This window comes from Scatophagus argus, chromosome 15 (genome assembly GCF_020382885.2).
Source record: "Scatophagus argus isolate fScaArg1 chromosome 15, fScaArg1.pri, whole genome shotgun sequence".
Classification (NCBI taxonomy): domain Eukaryota; kingdom Metazoa; phylum Chordata; class Actinopteri; family Scatophagidae; genus Scatophagus; species Scatophagus argus.
Window position 1 is genome coordinate 3,288,660 of NC_058507.1, and position 18,696 is coordinate 3,307,355.

General features: G+C 42.6%; 1 protein-coding gene and 2 long non-coding RNA genes across 6 annotated transcripts; all 3 read right to left on the minus strand.

Moving 5' to 3' along the window:
* Positions 1 to 534: 534 nt before the first annotated feature.
* cdc25b (cell division cycle 25B) lies at positions 535 to 7,634 on the minus strand. The gene is made up of 15 exons (XM_046413346.1): positions 7,078 to 7,634; positions 6,823 to 6,905; positions 6,543 to 6,594; positions 5,253 to 5,294; positions 5,030 to 5,063; positions 4,542 to 4,676; positions 4,039 to 4,158; positions 3,814 to 3,951; positions 3,596 to 3,670; positions 3,297 to 3,485; positions 2,936 to 3,040; positions 2,792 to 2,854; positions 2,609 to 2,707; positions 2,268 to 2,513; positions 535 to 1,727 (listed from the first exon to the last, which is right to left on the minus strand). Exons 1-15 carry the CDS (start codon positions 7,290 to 7,292, stop codon positions 1,587 to 1,589), a joined length of 1,737 nt encoding a protein of 578 aa, XP_046269302.1. The 5' UTR covers positions 7,293 to 7,634; the 3' UTR covers positions 535 to 1,586.
* Positions 7,635 to 8,821: 1,187 nt separating this feature from the next.
* On the minus strand, positions 8,822 to 12,832 carry LOC124072382. Its single transcript, XR_006845492.1, has 3 exons — positions 12,754 to 12,832; positions 10,402 to 10,598; positions 8,822 to 10,306 (listed from the first exon to the last, which is right to left on the minus strand). It is a non-coding gene; the product is annotated as an uncharacterized LOC124072382 (long non-coding RNA).
* Positions 12,833 to 12,858: 26 nt separating this feature from the next.
* On the minus strand, positions 12,859 to 18,655 carry LOC124072383. 4 transcript variants are annotated; one of them, XR_006845496.1, is made up of 6 exons: positions 17,226 to 18,655; positions 15,856 to 16,366; positions 13,805 to 14,775; positions 13,411 to 13,444; positions 13,244 to 13,317; positions 12,859 to 13,076 (listed from the first exon to the last, which is right to left on the minus strand). It is a non-coding gene; the product is annotated as an uncharacterized LOC124072383 (long non-coding RNA). The 4 variants fall into 4 exon arrangements; XR_006845495.1 differs by having other exon boundaries at positions 15,856 to 15,924; positions 16,092 to 18,655; XR_006845493.1 differs by having other exon boundaries at positions 13,805 to 13,973; positions 14,583 to 14,775; positions 15,856 to 18,655.
* Between the last annotated feature and the right edge of the window lie 41 nt (positions 18,656 to 18,696).

Consider the following 18,696-nt stretch of genomic DNA (forward strand, 5'->3'; position numbering starts at 1 on the left):
ACTGATGTGTGAAGTTGAGCTGCAAAATATTATTATGTTATTATGATTATTTGCCTTTTTTTTCTTCAATTAATGTTTAGTCTTTAAAATGGAGTCATAAAACAGTGAAAAATGCCAAGGTGACAAACTTGCTTGTTCAAAGGGTTCAGACGCTCACCCAAACATACTGCAGTTACAGGAATATGAAACTGAGCAAAGAAGAAAACCCTCACAGGAGCCTGAACTACAAAATGTTGAGCATTTTTGCTTAAGATTATTAATATTGTTGGCAATTACCTTTGTTGCATAATTAATCATTTTGTCCATGATCAATCCCTCGCTCACTATTCCCTACGTAGCCAACGCTTCATGGTTTACTCAGGTGACTGGAGTCACATTTCGTTTCACTGTGGGAATGTTTCAGGACACTTAAGAGGGATGAAGTTCTGCACACCTAAACTGACAAAACACTCTCTGGTTTTACTCAGTCAGTCGTCCAGCCAACTCAGTGAACCCATTACTGGACCAGCACAGACTACATTCACTGCACAGACATGAACACACGTCAGCTCTTTATTTCAGCAGCTCCCCCACAAGCCTGTACCAAAATACTCAAACCACAACGTTCATTAGAAACTGACATCATTCTCTCTGCAGAGGGGAAGACATCTTTTTTTTCCTCTCTCTCTCTCTCTCAATAATAAAGAAATCAAAGCAAAAAAAAAAGGAAAATGTTTTTCTTAGAGCTTAAAAAAAAAAGAAGAAATCCTCACACACTTGCTGACCTGCAGCATTAGAAAAAAATCTCACTGCAAAGTTAACAGGTAGTTGGTTTGCTTTGGTATCTTCTGACTGAGGGGAAAAAAAAGTTACGATGTATTGCAACTGATCAGGAAAGAGGAAAAAAAAAGCTCTGCATCAATCAAGCTGTCATTAAAATATCCAATTTCATTCTGAAACACCCACAAAAAGGCATATTTTGAACAGATCAGAGTGTAAATGGGGTGAAGAACAATTCAATAAAACATAACAAATGGAAAGATCAGTATAAAAAAAAAGCACCTCACCATTTCAAGGTATTTAATTTAAGTGCTTAAATAAGGTGGGACATGAGAAAAGCAAAATTAAAAACAAGAAATATCCAGCGAGGAAACGTCAGTGTGGTTTGGTTGTACTATTGCAATCTGGCAGTGATTTATTCTGCTAATGCCAGCAATAATAATAATAATTAAAAAAAAAAAAAACAACTTAAAACTGGCAGTAGGTCCAAGTGGTTTTTAAAAAAACAAAAAACAAAACAAAAAAACCACACGATCACGTTGCTTCAGACCACCTTAACACAATCTGTTCACTGCACCTCAGCGACTCATTTAGATCGAGTGTTCACTTCACGTCTGTCAATTTGCATAAATAACCAACTTTGCTATAGTTGAATGAAACGTTTAGAGAATTCACAAAATCCCCGTCTGTCGGCTCAGTCCAAAAGGCATTTCCTCGTTGGTGGGGCGAGGCCTCGGGCTCTGAGAGGAGGGTGTGCTCAGTCTGCTCGGGGGGAGGGGGGGAGGCAGGTGTGTTTTTGAGGCAGTTTAGGAGGACGAGGGAGGCGCTCACAGCTTCTTCAGGCGGCTGTACATGTCTCTCTTGCTGCGCTCACCTGCCCAGGTACGACTCTTGAGGCGGAACTTCCTCAGGTCCTCCTTGAAGGCCTCGTGGTGCATCGGCCGGTAGGACTGAGGCTCGCACTGCGACTGCGCAGGAAGAGAACGAGACGAGACGAGGTCACAATACTGAGAGCATCAGAGACTCGAGACAAACTGCTCACTCAGCGTTTGGCGATGAAAGTGATGAAGACTATTTCATTTTTATTTGTCCGTTTTTATGAGTTGGTTAAAAAGTAAAATTCATAAATCATCACCACAAACAAGTGCAAAAGTGGATAATCCACTCCAAAAAAACTGCACACTTAGCACTGAGTATCAGTTAGTGTTGCAGGTCTGCAACCTCTTTTTCACAGCCTGTTAGACGTGTGTGTGTGTGTGTGTGTGTGTGTGGCGTCGCAGTATTGAACATCAGGTGTTTCCTGTACATAAAGTGAACTGCTGCACATTAAGTGGTGGGATCAGAAAAGTCTACATGAGTCCTCCCCAACGTCACAGCCAGGAAATGTAGTTCACAAGCTCAATACGATGATTCAGTCAAGATCTGTGAACCTGCTACCACACGTGGAGCTCGTTTAAGTCCAACACCTCATCAGTATCAGCTTGAGACGAATGCAACACAACACTAACCTGGAAATGATGAAAGAAGTCTTTGTATCCGCCCTTGAGGATGTAGAGTTCGGGGTAGTGGAGTTTGGGATACTCGTTCATGGCGCGGTCTCGCTCCCTGACGAAGCGGCACATTCGAGGGCCGCGCTCCGACGAGAACTCGCAGTGGAAGATGATGACGACGCGCTTGTCCGAGCAGGACGGGATGATGGGCGTTTTGAGGAGGAAATCCTCCACCTGATCCTCCTGGTGCAGGTTCAGAGCTCCCTAAAACGACACAGACGAAACCCAACACATAATTCATAAAGGAACTGAACCAAGATGAAGCCGTTTAAATAAAATACCGGGAGATTCTCGCTCACCTTGATGTGTCCGCCCTCAAACTCGTAGGGGTAGCGGCAGTCGATGACGATAACTTGCTCCACTAGAAGATTAAACTGGTCGGACACAGCTGCCACCATCTGAGAACCACACAGAACAGTTTATTATTGCATTTGGAAAACTGAATATCGGCTGCATTTGTTCCACTGTGCACCTCCACCCACCGTGTCTGAGGTAATGTATTTGAGGTCTTGGTGTTTGCCATCCACTGTGGGAAGCACAAAAGGCTACAGGAGAAGCAAAGAAACTGATTAGTGGAGTTATTTAAAACACAGCTGAGTTATTAGTGTAACAGGCGTCACCCTCACCTTGGTGAAGTCTCCTATTAGCTCATTAGAACCGCCCTCGCCGTCCAGCAGCTTCTCAATCTCTGTCTGGCAGAAGGACTTGGACCGATGGAGCAGGGAGCAGCCCTGGAGGAAAAGGAGGGGAGAACTTCAGGAGGCAGTCGAGGAGAAAACGAGGTGGCCGAAGACTGTTGGTAAAGCTGGTGCCGACAGCCAGTCAGCCTCAGTGGATGATTTCAAAGGAGAAACACTGAAACACTAAGGCTCGACTTCTGTTACACAAGACCAGCTAGTTTCTATGACAAAAGCTGAAATAAAATGAGAGGTATTTATGACCTCGTTTCCCACAGTCCTCTAAAAATCACATTAACTCTGGGCTCACCATTCTTGGCGATTCGGGATTTTGTTCCAGGGTGGTGACCTGCGTTCCTGCCAGACTGCGTCGCCTTTTCACCCTGACAGGCGTGGTTTCGTCCGCAGGGCAGTCGGGACGCTTGACAGAGGGACGCGACACCGGATTGGGCATGGAAGGGGAGCGAAACAGGCTCCGAGGCCGGCAGCGAATCACAGGCTGAGGGAGAGAAACACCAAACTCAGAAGTCCATTTGGATCTTGTGAACTTAAGAAACCGTGTCGGAGTAACATGGTTGGATGAATACCAGCCCCTCGATTCACACTTACCGAGTCTTCCCCGGTGCTGTCGACCAGCGGGGCAGTGAGCAAGCTGGCCATTCCGCTCGGCATCCCAGAGTCATTCTGTAAGTGACAAGGGAGTGTTGGTCGACAAATATCATGTAGATAGTCCTCTTTTCTTTTCACTAGTATCTACCATCTGTAATCAAATCCATTCAACTACTTTATCCTTTCCGTGGATGTAACAGCAAGCGGCAGGGCCTCACCTCCATGTTGTCATCCAGTACATCCAGGAAGCCGTCGTCTTCGTCGTCATTTAGAGGTGAAGTGAGGGAAGAGGGTCTCAGGAACATGGGACTGGAGTCGTAAAAGTCGAGCTGCTGGACCGGAGGAGGTGAAGAAAACTAGGCAGGGGAAAGGATGCGGAGTGTTAGCATCTTTCAGGAAGCAAGTCAACATGACGCCCACTGATCCTTCACATGCGCACGTACCATGAGGGCCGGCGCTGAGTTGGGACGGCAGGCAAACGCCTCCTTCGCCTGGCCGCCGTTGAAGGAGCGCACGCGACACCGTGACACCGGCTTGGTTGGCTTCTTGAATTCAAAGCCCTCCTGGAGAAGAGGTGTTTTAAGAGTGAATCAATGCCGAATACTTTAAAGAGGCCTTTAAATGCACCAAACTGTCCAAATAGTGTTCAAGAAAATAAAATCCTCTCTTAAGTTTTCCTGCAGCACTAATTCAATGGCTGGCAAAAATGATGTTTTTCCCACAGGCTTTCATCATCTGTTTGCAACCATAACCAACATTTTTCTAACAACAAGAGACAGACATAAAAGCCATTGTAAGCCAAATGATGCAATGCCTTTGCCATGGCAACAAATCAGCTGTCTGAGCATTACTGAAGTTCTGTGGTAGCTACAGGATCCAACCAGCCAAGAATCCAGATTCTGTTGTAGGTTTGTGTTCCAGCAAAGACATAAACTGCAGCACTGACCTCCGGCATGTTCTCCTTGTTGTCGCGTTCAGAGGAGGCATCGGTTGTTTGGGTTGGTTGTTGACCGAATATTCCATAGCGGTGAGAATCTGTTTCCTGTCTCTTCAGGGATGGACTGAAGCTCTGGAGCTGGACCTGGCAGGGAGAAGGGGATGAGTCAGCAGAGGCCCAGCAACAGGCTGTCCTGTGGCTACTTTACACCCAAGGACATTTAGAACTAATTAAATATGAAAATCTGTCCTCAGGACAAAATTGTGTCAGCCAAATACAGCAGCAGGTTTATTTTATTTTGAGGCTTAAAAGTCAGCTGAGATTCTTTCAAAAACTCAAATGTTGCTGTCATCCATTCTTCTCCTTTGGGTTTCATAATTTTATTATTATTATTTTTTTTTTTTTTAAAAAACACAAAACTAAACATAATTAAAATAAGACAAAATTGTTAACAAAAACTGTAAACAAAAAAAACATGACAAATCAAATCTGCTTACTGGCAATGAGTTGATTCTTCGAATTGGCATCTTTCTATAATTGATAGAAGGGGAACAAAAAAACAACTGCAGTCAATGCAAATCAAACGAACGGGCAGACAGGCTGTTTTAATTTGAGGACATTTTAGGGCTTTCTGGAGAGCAATATTCTTCAAATAAGGAGAAACAATAACAACCAAACACCAGTTAATGATTTTAGGTTATTGACTAGAGTGCAACTTACTGGCTGACAACTCGGCTTGACTGCTGAATGGCCTTTTCAAACCTACGACAGAAAACATGACAAATCATTCAAAAGCCGTAGGAAAGACTTATACAAACAGCTTCAAACACAGCTAGTCTTCAAATGCTTGTTTTGAAATGCTTACACTGTAAAATCAAAAATTGTTGACAATTTTCTGTTGATCAACTCATCCATTTCATTCCAAAAAAAGTAACATGCCTTTAGAGTAAAATCAGTTGGAAAAAAAATGGCTGAAAGGCGCTCACTGAAAGTCACAAAACACCAAAGACAAAGAACCTGCAGCGAGATTAACGGTTGGACTAGAGGAAGCTGGATGAATGCAGAGGCAAGAGATGGTCTTTACATTGGAGTAGTGCCCACCTGTATGCTAAATGAGTGGAGTGCTCAGTGTGGGTGGGGGTAGAAGGGTGGAGGGGCAGAAGAAGGGATGCAGAGATCAGCTAATCTACCATATGCCTGCTTGAGCCAACGCCGCCAACCCCTGTTCTGCAAGAGCCCTTTGTTTGTTGACGAGAGAGCGTGTCCCATTCAATGCAGACCACAGGAGTGTGGGGGGGGGGGGGGTGCCCTCATTTCAATAACCCTGATGCAGAAGAAACTCCAGCCCCCCTTTTCCCATTGAAATAACAGTGCATAGGCAGAGTGTGCCAAAACCCAGAGGGGGTGGGCTATCATTAAACCCAAGCGCGGGTAACATCCTCCCCCAGCCTGAAAAACTCCTAGCAACCAAGCAGCTGTAAAGGAGGTGAATGAGGTCTTGAGGACCAAATGCTGCTGTAAAGGAACTCGCACATCAGACTGTGGCAGATGTCTGCAGAGACTCGCCCAACTGAGAACTGAGAAAAGGGGCCACCCAAGATTAGCAAACCATGGGTATGCTGACAAACTGGTCATGATAACCACCCTTTGTGCTGATAGGAACTGATACAAACTAGTCTTAATGTTTTAACTTCTGGATCTTCTCCAAACTGTTAAAGATCACTTTTCACTGAGAAAATAAGTTGATTCCATAACATTCCATGTCTTTTTCACTTGATAACTTAACTTTCTTTAAGCCCTCATCAGTTAATCTTCTTAGCAAAATGAGTGAAGCTGCCATCCTAAAGCTAACGGAAGAAACAATAATCCCACAGATGAGAAATGTTGCCTGGTTCAGCTGAGCCCAAGCGCAGGGTGGAGGTGGTGGGGGAGGAGGCTGGGGGTAAGCAGAGGGGCACAGCTCACAGGCTGATTGATTAGAGCAGACGTGATGAGGACAGTGCAACTTACGTGTCCTCCATTTCAACAGCGTCAATGGGGCTCGGGGGATCCATGCCGAGGCCTGAAGGAAGAGAATTTTTTTTGTCAGAGATCAATAAGAGCATCAGGTGGTGCAGCACATGGTGGGAATGAGGCACCAACAACCAGCTGATTACCAAAGCCTTATTATCACATGACCACATCTGAAGTGAAGGTGCAGGACTATGAAATAGGACTCAATACAGGGCCCTCAGCAAACAATTCTAATAGCATCAGTTAGCACAGACAATAGCTGTTTAGTGGTGCTCACCAGCATCAGAGGAGACGTCAGATGCAAAGGAGGGAACCTTCTCAAGGGGTGCATGCTTTCTCCTTTTCGGGGTATCACATTGGCTGCGTGGAAAACGAATAAAGAGGACAATTAGAAATGTGGACGGCAAACAAGGCTTTGCATGCTAAAGAAAAAAAAGAGCTGGGACTCAATTAAGGTTTTGTTCATGAGGAAAACATCAGGTCCAATTAATTGATACAAGAAGTATTTGTAACATCAAACTCATAATAATACCTTCCGAGTACAGCTAAATTGTTCATGTCCAGGGTCAAATTGGTGACAGGAGACAACACGGTCGCGGGTCCAGGGGAGAACAGGTTCCTGCAGTGCGTGTTCTTTGTGCTCAGCTCGGGCAGAGAGAGCGAAGAAAACCCGAGGAGCTCACCGGGCCTCTTTTTCAAAACGATGTTCACAGGACTGGTGCTTCCACACACGTTAAACGACTCCATCTTTAGCGGTCCAATTTGTAGAAATCCCGCAGACGCTGTGGCTTTGTGGTAGAATTACTTTGCTTTTCGGGTCGGAACGTGAGAATTAGCAAGACGGTCCAAACTTAAAGCTAACCCGGAAGCTAACCTGTCAGCTAGCAACAATTTAAGAAAACATTTCCAAACATACGATCCGAAATACCGACTGGAAGTGACTCGGCGGGTCCGTGTGGAGTAAAACTCTCATTCAGTCTTGCTAAAGTACTAAAGCGACATAGTTGTTGTGTCTGTCAGAGAGCTGCAGCACAGTGTACTCCCTCTCTGACAGTCCCCTGGCTTCTGAGAAAAAGACACTGAGTCTGCTTGTATTTATGTTCAAAATAGAAGCTCCGGAGCGGCAATCTTTCAGCCAATCAGCGCTGTTGTTACATCCAGTTGGCCAATCAAAGCGCAAAACGACTCTCCGCTGTTGTCCTCTCGCCGGATGAGGGGGGGGATAGGATGTGACACAATCCTTTAAAATTTCCATCTTTCTTCTCAGATATCTTTTGTTCTCATATATTCAACAAATACTCCAAAAAATAATACGTCAAAAAAGTGTATTCTTCACTGATAAACTTACCTGCGTTCAGGACATTTTTTAAAAAAAACATTTGTGGAAAAAAAAATTCATATGGTTGCTGATAAGATGTTAGGAAAAAATGAGCAAAACAGGACAGAGTTTTGCAAAATGTCTCTTAAATTACAAAATGGCTGCCTTGCTGCCTTGTCTGTATGTCCAATCATAAAAACACAGTATATAACTTCTGAAGTATACACATTGGAAATGAATTTAAACCGAGGTTCAAATGTTTCACACATGTAATCTGAGATCTTTATGGCATGATTCTCAAAGCAGGATATATCAGCTCCAAACTTATGTACCTGTAAGCCTATACATAATTCCACAAATTAAGATACATTAAATTATCTAAATCAATTCACACATGAAAGGGAAATGAAAGGTTATTGCATCATCTCATCATATTAAGAGGCAGATAAAAGTTTAGACAGTATGTGAACATAGATAGATACATAGATATATAGATAGATAGATAGATAGATAGATAGATAGATAGATAGACAGACAGACAGACAGACAGATAGATAGATAGATAGATAGATAGATAGATAGATAGACAGACAGACAGACAGACAGACAGACAGACAGATAGATAGATAGATAGATAGATAGATAGATAGATAGATAGACAGACAGACAGACAGACAGACAGACAGATAGATAGATAACTTTGTCCTCTTACATACTCTCTCATCTTTGCCGCATTTTGGTGGTAAAGCACATTGTGGCCTGACGGTGTAAATGCATACCAGTAACAGCAGCCAAGCACATACGCCTCCCACACAAAGTGACTCAGACAAAAGAAATTGGTTTTTCACTGATGTAATACTTAATACTTCCTTTCTGCTGTTTCTCCCATCTTCTGTGCCACCAACATGCGCATTCGTCTCCTCTCTACAATCACTCTAAAACTGCAGATTGTTTTTAATGTAATAGAATGCCTTTTATTGTCACTATACTGATGTACAATGAGATTAAAAGCCAAACTCCACAGTGCAAACAGTGTAAACATAGAATAAAGTAAGAATAAACAATAACAATATACAAATAGATAGCTGACCAACTTTATGCACTGACTACTGAAAGGTTGGTTTTGGTTCCTGAATGTGTACTGATGTGTTCGTATGTGGTTTGCATTTGTGGGCGCCTGTGCGAGTTGTTGTGCGAGCCTAGGTGTTAGAGTGAGCAGGTTATAAAGTGGTTTTAGTTACATTTTCTTACATCACACATCACTTCTTGTCGTTAATGTGAGAAAAATCGCAACTTAAGATCCAGAACCCACTTAAAACAGTTGAAAAAAAAACATTGTCACAAATGTAAAAAATAAAGCATAGAACATATGGTTATGAGGAGAAGCAATCTTATACATTTCTCAAACTGTTTTAGTTTTTAGTGTATTTGTAGGGTGAATAATGAATTGGTCTAAACAAGTTCTGGCGGCTGCATGTCCCAGCACAGACACACATGATGTCACCTACAGACGTCTTCTTCAGGACTCCATTTTGTTAGTTTAAAGTCGTACTTAATCTACAAACAAGAGTACAAACCAGATGTTTGTAAAGTCAAAAACAGACTGCTGACCAACAGGCCCACACCAGCATGAAACCAGCTCAACCAGACTGCTGAGGGAGTCTAACAGACCAGTTACCAGTGAAAACAGTATTTGGCCTGAGGTGAGTTTGTGTGAAGTTTGTGTTTGTGGTCCTGCAGCTTTTCCTTGAGTCTCCGTTTGATTAATTTCTGAACACTTCAAGCAGAACTCCATGCTGCTCATACTGAATTTACGAGGCTGAATGTGCAGTTATGTGTAATTCAGAGTCTGGTATCTTGTCAGGTAGGCAGCACCCATTTTAGCACAACAACAGTGCTTTAGTATTCCAACGAGAAGCTCTTTCATATCTTTGGTTTGCAGAAAAGCCACCGTTCGCTGGGACAGTCCTTATTCAGCTAACGTATCTGTGTGATTGGCATCTCAAATGTAAATCAAGTTTAATGAACTTCCTTAGAGAGGTACGAGCACAGGCCTGTGATGCCGAGCTCCACACCCCACATCTCAAAAGAGGAGACAAAAGGGGGGAGAGAGAGAGACTCACCCTAAATAAAAAACTTCAGTCCTCACCACACCTGCGCATAACTGACACAACACACAAATGAGAGATGGGCCAGATTAACAGAGTACTCATAAAATACACAACTATTGAAGATTACATATTCATAATCACATTACTCTTCATCCTTCACTGTGCTCATTGGTTATTTCTGCTCATGAGTCATTGGTTTGTTATTTATGAAGCTATTCTGGGCAAACTCTCTGCGGACCTGTTTCAGATATATTAACTGAATTCATGACCTCAGAGTACTGTAAAAACAGAGCTGGGGGTTGACATTAAACACTCCAGTCATGTGGAACAATCTGTAGAAAGACAGACAGAAAATTAATCAGCAACAATTTTGTTTCTCCAACAAGAGAATTTTTTTGCTTGTCTCTGCTTTAAGCTACAGACGCACCAAACCGACATCAAACAGCTCGTCTGCCTCTGTCGATGTTGTCCCAGGTTGCCTGTGTCTGGGTCAAAAAGCTGCACCTGAACACACCACAAAGACTACTGATGGCGCCGAAGTGCTTTCCTCAGTTCCATTCTTCTTCTCATGCACTGACTCGCTTAGCTGAACATCCAGTCAGAGTGATTTCTTTCACCGGTTGCCTGGAATAAAAATAATAAAAAAACTTTAAAAACTTAAAACTGTACTACAAACATTCAAAACTGTCAGCCAGAGCTCGCAAACACAGCTTTTAAAATAGTCCATTGGTTTTACCCGCCAACCCCAAGGCTAAGATGGAAGAATTAGTATACCTGGTTTTACTTTAGTAAATACTGCCATAAAAATACTCCCCGTATAAACTTTATTACTGCAGTGTTATTGTTGTTCATCTTATCTCTATTTAACTCACACAGTTATTCACTCAAACACACACACACTGTGTGGCTATCTGCAGGGATTGTGGCACCACAATTATAACTTCCGTAACCTGTAACTGGAACATTCCCCAATGGCCTCAGCACTCAACAACCTGCACTGCTTTACAAGCCTACATTTACAGCAGCTGGCGGAGGGTGTAGCTACAAAGGAGGAAGAGCTTCACACTCACAAACACAAAAACACCCAGTTGCTCAGTAAAGTTAGGTGGGAAGCACAATTCTCAAGGTGACCTTTGAGGGCAGGAACTGAGGCGCTAACTGAATTCGACTACCTTCCTGCAAGAAACAACAAGAAGTCAGAGTCTCACTCCGGTTTGATTCTAGTTGTCAGAAGACAGTGGACACTGACAGACGACCAAACAGTGCAGGGTACTGATGGGGGCGATTCAACGAGCGTTTGATTGGACACTCAATCTGAACGTTTGCATTTGTCTTATCTGGAAATGCGTTGCCGCCGCAGCATTAACATTGACACTAGTTCAAACGGGTCATTAGCACAGACTCATTGGCAGCTACACTACAGATCAGCCAGACTGTCACATGGACAGAGGACACAGGTAAATGATAACACCACACTTGGGTTAATTAACATCACAAGCTGCTCGCAAGAAAAACATCTCAGAGCTTCATTCTACAGCTGGTCTCTGCACTGCAATCACGGCTGTTAATGAGCTTCCTTCCACAAGATCTTACTTAACTTGGGCAAACAAAATCCAAAACGTCAATATCACAATTTCAATATCGAAGTTTTTCAGACATGCTTGCCAAAAAGCTGTCACATTATGTATTTTCTCACTGTAGTTCCCCTCCTGTGTAGCCCAGTATGAGCTCTGTGGTCCACAAAGTAAAAAGCACAAAGAAACTCTCTCCTGCTTCACACAACCATCAAAGTTTGGCCTAGAAATGATGCATTAGTTTAATCCCCTGACCCTTGTGGTTTTGTGTGATAATCGAGCAAAGTTGGGGGAAGTACTCAGAAAAAGGTTTTACAAAAGTACAAAAGCATTATCGATGCCAATGTTATGTTTGATAAAAATGAAGCTACAGCTAGCTGGTGAGTAGCTTAGCAGGGGCAGATCCACAAGTCGTTTTCCCCATTAGCCACCTTAATGCTAGGTGGCTAAGCTAATTGCCTAATTCCTTGTAGCTTCACATTTATCTTGCAGACATGAGAGTGGTCGGTCTTCTCATCGGACTCTAAGCAAGATGAAGCCCATTTCTCAAATTGAGAGCCATTCCTTAAAATATTTTCCCAAAGTTTTGCCTCAGCAGGCTGTTTCTGGTTTCCTGCCAGCCCACTTTTCAGATAAGAGGATTTTCAAGATAAGCTTTTGCAAACTGAGCTGTTGCAGATATGTTGCCAAAACATTGTGTTTCTAGTAAACCACAGGAGGACTTGGGCCACCACCACAAAGCTGACTGCATCCAATGTAACATGATCTTTTATAAGGTCTTCTGGTCTCGTGCTGGTTTTCATTTACTTTGCACAAGCATGCAAATGAGAAAGAGTGAGGATGATTATTGAATGACTGGGTAACTTCCTCATCTTCACCATCAAGACAGATGAAAAAACATACTTTATGAATCTGAAAACCCATACAGGACATGTTGTGGATGCTCTGAAACTGCATCAACACATCTGTGAGTTTAATATGTAACCACACAGACTTTTCCTCCTCTCCAGGACTGCAGCACGTATGCATGGAGACGGTCAGGCAGCCACTGCTTCCCCCATTCATCCACACTATTGTTCCCTCTTATTGTCTTCACTAGTGTCAATGCACAGTCTCCCTCGGGATGGGTCAGCCCTCCACCTCCACACACACGCAGTAGATAACCTAACCACCCGTGTTGTATTCTTCTCTCTCTGAAATGAAACCTCATTAGATTTCCTTGTGTGAAGATCTTCCTCCTCCTCCTCCTCCTCTAACAGGCTGGCGGAGGGGTCGGTCTCCGCTACAGGTGCTGCTGATGGCGACTCTCCAGCGAGCGTTTCCAGGATTGAATTTAGCTCCAGCAGTCTGGGGGGCAAGTGTCAGCTCTCTGTGGTCCTCCTCGGACGGAGCCGTCTCCGGCCTCGGTGCTGGGGCGAGCTCCTCAGCCTCTCTACAGAGCTCATAACTGCTCGGGCTGCTTTATCTGAATGTGTCTCCCTTCTCCACTTTCGAGAAAGCCGACTTCTAGGCCTGTCTGACCACAGACCTTTTAAATGAAAAGAAACACACATACATCCTGATATTTTTATGCATAATAACCCCGTGTAAGTATCAAATCATTTATAACCATCGTTTGTTTGTAAAAGTAATGTTGTTTGTCATGAAAAATTAAATACATTAAACACATGTGTATATTTAAATATTATCACTTACCTTCGCTGACACTAGGAAGCACATTTTCTTTATTGTTTAGATTTTCAACACGTCCGGTGCCTGGTAGAAAACACCTTTAAGAATATCACAGAATTCTATTTACTAAGAAAATAAACACAGGAAATAGTAGAAAATCACGCAGTGTGTAAGATAAATCAGCCACTCACCCTGGTAACAAGTGCTCAAAGTACCGAGGTCAAACTAGAAGAGTAGAAACGTGGTAAATAGCGGGAAAGGCGCCAGATTCACTCCGGTGTTTGAATGGTTAAAGTAACTTGTTTGCCGCTATATAATCACAAACGGGACAATGTTAAATTACGGAAGAGAGGGGTATGAGGGTGTGTGTGTGTTTATTGTGTGTCTTTTACCAAATTGGTGTCTATGAGTGGTAAATGAGTGCTATAAAATCATTATTCTTCTAAACTTTATCTCCAAAGCGTTACAAACCAAAAGAGAGCATTTGTATAAACATTCTCACAGATCTAACCTGTTATAAACACCAAATGCATAAACATTAAAACAGCCAAGCGTGTGTGTGTTATACACTACCCCCACACACACCTCAGGGCTCAGGTCGAGGAGGAAGGAGCACACATCTGCTCGTGGAGGAGGCCCGGCAGCCGACAGATGGACGACGACACAGAGGGAGAAGACTCGAGCCTCTGGCCAGGAATTCTGGAGGGAAAGACAGACAAAAGACAAGGAGGGGACGGAGACGGGAGGCTGGAGGCTGTGGTGGATGCATGCGGGGGTCAAAGAAAGGCAGAAGAAGGAAAAGGAGGAGGAGGAGGAGGAGGAGGAGGAGGAGAGGGTTTACAGAGTGCAGTGACCTGATCTTGGCAAGGCCTTTTGAAGATATTTTAATAAGATATGGTGAAGATTCAGAAGCATCGAAGCTCTACAGCCACTTTCACCAAGCTGTGTCCGAGTATCTAAATTAAATCATGATTTTGACCACTTTAATAAATGAATAAATCTAACTTGGTCTGATTTAATGAAAATGCAAATTTGTACATAAACCTCATGTTTTTATTCAATCATTACATATAAGGTTAAGAGGAATTTCTACATAGTTCTAAATAGTAAATGGTAAATTATATTGGAATAACAATGTCAACTCATTTTCTAAGAACAATAAAAACGATGAAACAGTAAAATACAGATATGAACATAAACACAGCACGACTGTATGCTGTGGACAATTTCACAGAAGCCGAAACGTGTTGAAACGTGCAGATACAAGCAGAATGGAAACCCAGAACAGGCAGATGTCACGTTAAATTTGTCTTGTGTGATTTTGGCCACATAAACAAAGCTGATCTGACTTTTATTCAGAGACCTGATCCACTCAGGAGCGACGATATCAGGGCGTCCACTCATTAAGCCCTACAGGTCGCCTCAGTGGTCGAGTCGTTGGCGAGAAGGTGTCCCCACTTCAAAGACGCCAACACCTCGTCTCTCTTCAGATGGACATGTGTATGTGGAGGTGTTGAAGGGTTGAGGAGTGTTTGTCTGTTGATTCCTGCGCCAGCCTGAGAAGGAGAAGGAAAGCCTGACCCTCGCGGTGAGAACTCGACCGTTTAGAGCCTTTAATCAGCTGATCTGAATCTGTGCAGCCTGTGTGGGCCCCAAACACTTGGTCCAGGATCACCGAACGTTCAAGTCAAACATTTCACAGAGAGGGAGACGTGTGTAATGTGATTACTTTACCATCTCGAGTTTTAATATATTTTTATGGTACATTTTTGCATAAAACAACAATCCCCACCACCCCATGTGGGTGAGAAGTTAACACCTGTAATTAAGCAGTTATGAGCAACACCTTATTATGTAACTGTAAGCAAACACAAGGGCATTTTTAAGTGTTTATGTACTTTTAAGTATTTGTTAGCAATAGTACAGTACTTAGTGAATGATGGATACCACAGTAGCCTAATTATATCTACTGCTATGTGAATGATGGAGACGGAGAAAGTGTGTGTTATAAAGCATTTGTTTGTACAAATCAGTCAGAGGCGGGTTTATAACTATTGATCACTGGCCCGTCACGCTGATGTTCATTCTGTACATTATCGTCTAACAATTTTACTTATGTTTCTGGTGTGATGTTCAACTCTATGTAAGTCAAATCTAATCTAATCTTTAATTTGAGTGGGTTAAAGTGAAAATGTTTTGGTGTAAGATAAGTTTTAATGTGCAAAGACACAGTGATGGAACAGTTTGTTTTGGCCAAAGTGACAAAAAGATGCATTTTATCTTCATACGAATTATCTAACAATTTAAGTAACTAATTACTAAAAAAATTAATTGAGAGAAACTTTTTGCCTGCTTGCCTGAAAGACAATTAAACATATATATTTCCCCCATGTAATAGTTCATGTTTGGTCTTCAGGGATGTGCTTGAACGTCTCACACTCGGATGTTGAATCGCTTTCACTCTATTAAAGGACAACCTGCCTGCTTTTCTTATGGAAATGGATTCTGTGTCTGATGAACTAATAGAAAAGACTGACTTCCTGTTCAGAAATAAGCCCCTTTGTATGACTGCCAATAAGAGTGAGGGGCACGTGTGTGTGTGTGTGTGTGTGTGTGTGTGTGTGTGTGTTACATACATCTTGAATATTGCATGGAAAGCAGTTGGCAGCAGTTGGGCTGCCCATCTGCCAGCACTGGGGCCTCAGCTGAAAGGGGATCAGACAGAGAATTATTAATCATGGATGAGGTCAGGGATTAAAAGTTAATAAGTTCAACAAGTATCAAAGGTAACGTTATTAAATGTTCATAAGCTCGACCGTTAGCAGCACTCTTTGTTAATGCTGGATTAATTGGCTGTGATGTCATTCTTTACCTGCAGGGGTTAAACATCCCGTTCAGCGGGCATTCGGGCAGGATTTTATACTCTGCAGTCAATTTGTTAAAAAAGTCCCACAGCGGAGCGTCTGAGGTCAGAGGACGTTTCCTGTGGGCCTTCAGACTGATCTCATTAACTGAATTAGTTACCATTAAAATATGGTCTCATCACTATGTATTTCACAGCAAGACCCCAGGACACCCACTGCCTCAAATACCACTTCACCTCATGGTCCTCTGAGCACCTTCAGATGAGATGGACAACTGTGATGCCTGAAGGTAAAATAATGTCAAAATCATCCTCAAACACCTTTTACTTTTTACTTATAATGTGTAACTGGTGTGCACTCAGTGCTATTAATTACAGCTGTCATTGAAAGTGAAGTTAATAAATTAATTCACACCAAAAAAATCAGTGAATTTGTGAAACAACGACATTCGCAATGCGAAGCCTGAGCACAATCCACACACGTGATAACCAGTGTGTGACAGCAGCTGCAACAGAGAGACAACTGGTTTAGTTGTAGCATAATGCCGCCTGCTGGTAATCTGTGGGACTGTGGGTTGGGTACAATGAAAGATTGGACTACAACAAATCCAGGACTACAAAAATGGTGGCAAATGCTTTTTTTTTTTTTTGTCTTCACTAAAGGGGATACAAACCCTGATCATGAACTGAAGGAAATTCTGGTGAAAGATTTAGGTTCTTTTTTCTTTTTTTTTAAAAATAATTTATTTTTATTATAAAGTTATTTGACCAGCAGTGGAGTCCCATCAGCACAAGGTGACAAAACATTACAGCAAGAGCAGTGGAATATAATGAAGTACATTTACTGAGTGCTGTCGGCCTACTTAAGTACAATTTTACCATACTTTTATCAGGTGCTACTACACTCTGCTACTTCTCAGAGATAAAAGAATAAGTTGTCTCTTTTTCATTTTGGAGTGAACAGTTCCTTTAAGGAGTGAAGTATGGCAATACGGAACTAGAAAGGTATTGTACAAACTTGATTTAGGAACGAACTGATGACACGTGGGACAAAAAAACAAACAAATTTAAAAATTGAAAGGGTGCGTCTTACTGCAGTTCTACATAGTGACCACAAGGGGGTAGTGTCGGTGCTTCTCCTACCTGTTGACACCTGGCTGCTCCTTTTCTCCTTCCCTTTTATTTCCTTTGCAATTTTTAAAACATGAAAAGGGACATACAAATATATTTTTTTTTTCAGATAATCAATACAAAATAAAAACCAGCTAAAACATCTCAGTATATCATTATGGATTAAGGTATTTAATCTTACAATTGAAACTCCTTGATTCTTGATTGATTCTTGATTTAAAACACATGAATGTATCACTAATTATAATCCAATAATACATTCAGAAATGGACCATTCTATTTAAGGAGTACTTATACCTTTAGTATGTTTTGTATACCTGAATGTGTACTTTAATGTGATTTTGAATGCAGGATCTTATTGCAGCAGACGTTGCAGGACATTTATTGCTGCTGAATGAAGATGCATTTTGAGCTCTTGCTGGTTCGGTTTGTCCCTCTCTTGTCCACCAGATGTCAGCAGATGTTCAGCAGAACTGGTGTGTGTGTGTGTGTGTGTGGTCAGTCCTGCTCTTGTGAAAGCACTAAATTAGCTGCAGTGTCCCTCACTCTTTGCATAAGTTAAAAGACAGGGAAGTGAGGTGCATCGTGCCTTTAGGTGGGCTGTCTGCGCTCATTATTGCTCCCAACGCTCAGCCTCCACGCCGCAGTCCACACATCTGTCTTTGTTTGGCGTTTCTCCACGGAAACAGAAGCTTTGATCTGCTGTAGGAGGCTCTGATTGTCTTCTGTTAGGCTCAGAGTTACACGGACCGACACAATGGACTAACGAGACGAGGTGGGACGACTGTAAAGCTGAAGCTGCATCACTGGAGCGGAGTGAACACCAAAGCACAGGCTTCGCTCTCTGGGGTGCATACAGGGAAAACATCCACTGACTGCTTACATCATTTGTTCTCTGAAACTTTTGACCACTGAAACAAACCTTCACCTCAACCAAAGAGCTTTTATGGCTCATTTTCTCTGAACATCAATCCAGGCAGCGAGTGAATCTGCTTTCTGAACAAAGTTGTTGCTGCACAGACAGGGAAGGGAAGTCAGAAAGCACTGCAACATCGTGGCAAGAAATATTCACAGTATGACCACACTAATCTTATAAAACACTGGAGGTTTTCTGTGTGAGTTTTTTTTTTTATTTTAAATTAAACTCACAAAACTCCTTTTCATTTTTCTTCTATCCCAGTCAAACCTGACTCTCGTACTAATCGTAGACGACACTGTAGACAGGACCAGAGAGAAGCCTGTTCTCACCGCCTTCAGGTGGCATCAGTAGCTCATGAGAGGGCTGACGGTGCTGCCTGAAGCCGGAGCTCACGTTTACATCATAACACATGTTACAACACACAAGCAGATTCACCTTCTGTCCTTTCCTACGAGTGCGAGAGTCCACATTCACTCCCACCGCTGACGACTGCAGATTCTTCCTCCGCCTGCAGGGGTCTTTAAAGACAACGTGAAGGACAATCACAGTGTATGAATGTAAAAT

Coding starts and splice junctions, on each gene's coding strand:
- cdc25b (XM_046413346.1), bottom strand. CDS start 7,292: ATGGAGTCGTTTAACGTGTGTGGAAGCACCAGTCCTGTGAACATCGTT. Junction 2,855..2,935: donor TAATAGGAGACTTCACCAAG/GTGAGGGTGACG, acceptor CTTCTCCTGTAG/CCTTTTGTGCTTCCCACAGT. Junction 1,728..2,267: donor ACTTCTTTCATCATTTCCAG/GTTAGTGTTGTG, acceptor CTTCCTGCGCAG/TCGCAGTGCGAGCCTCAGTC.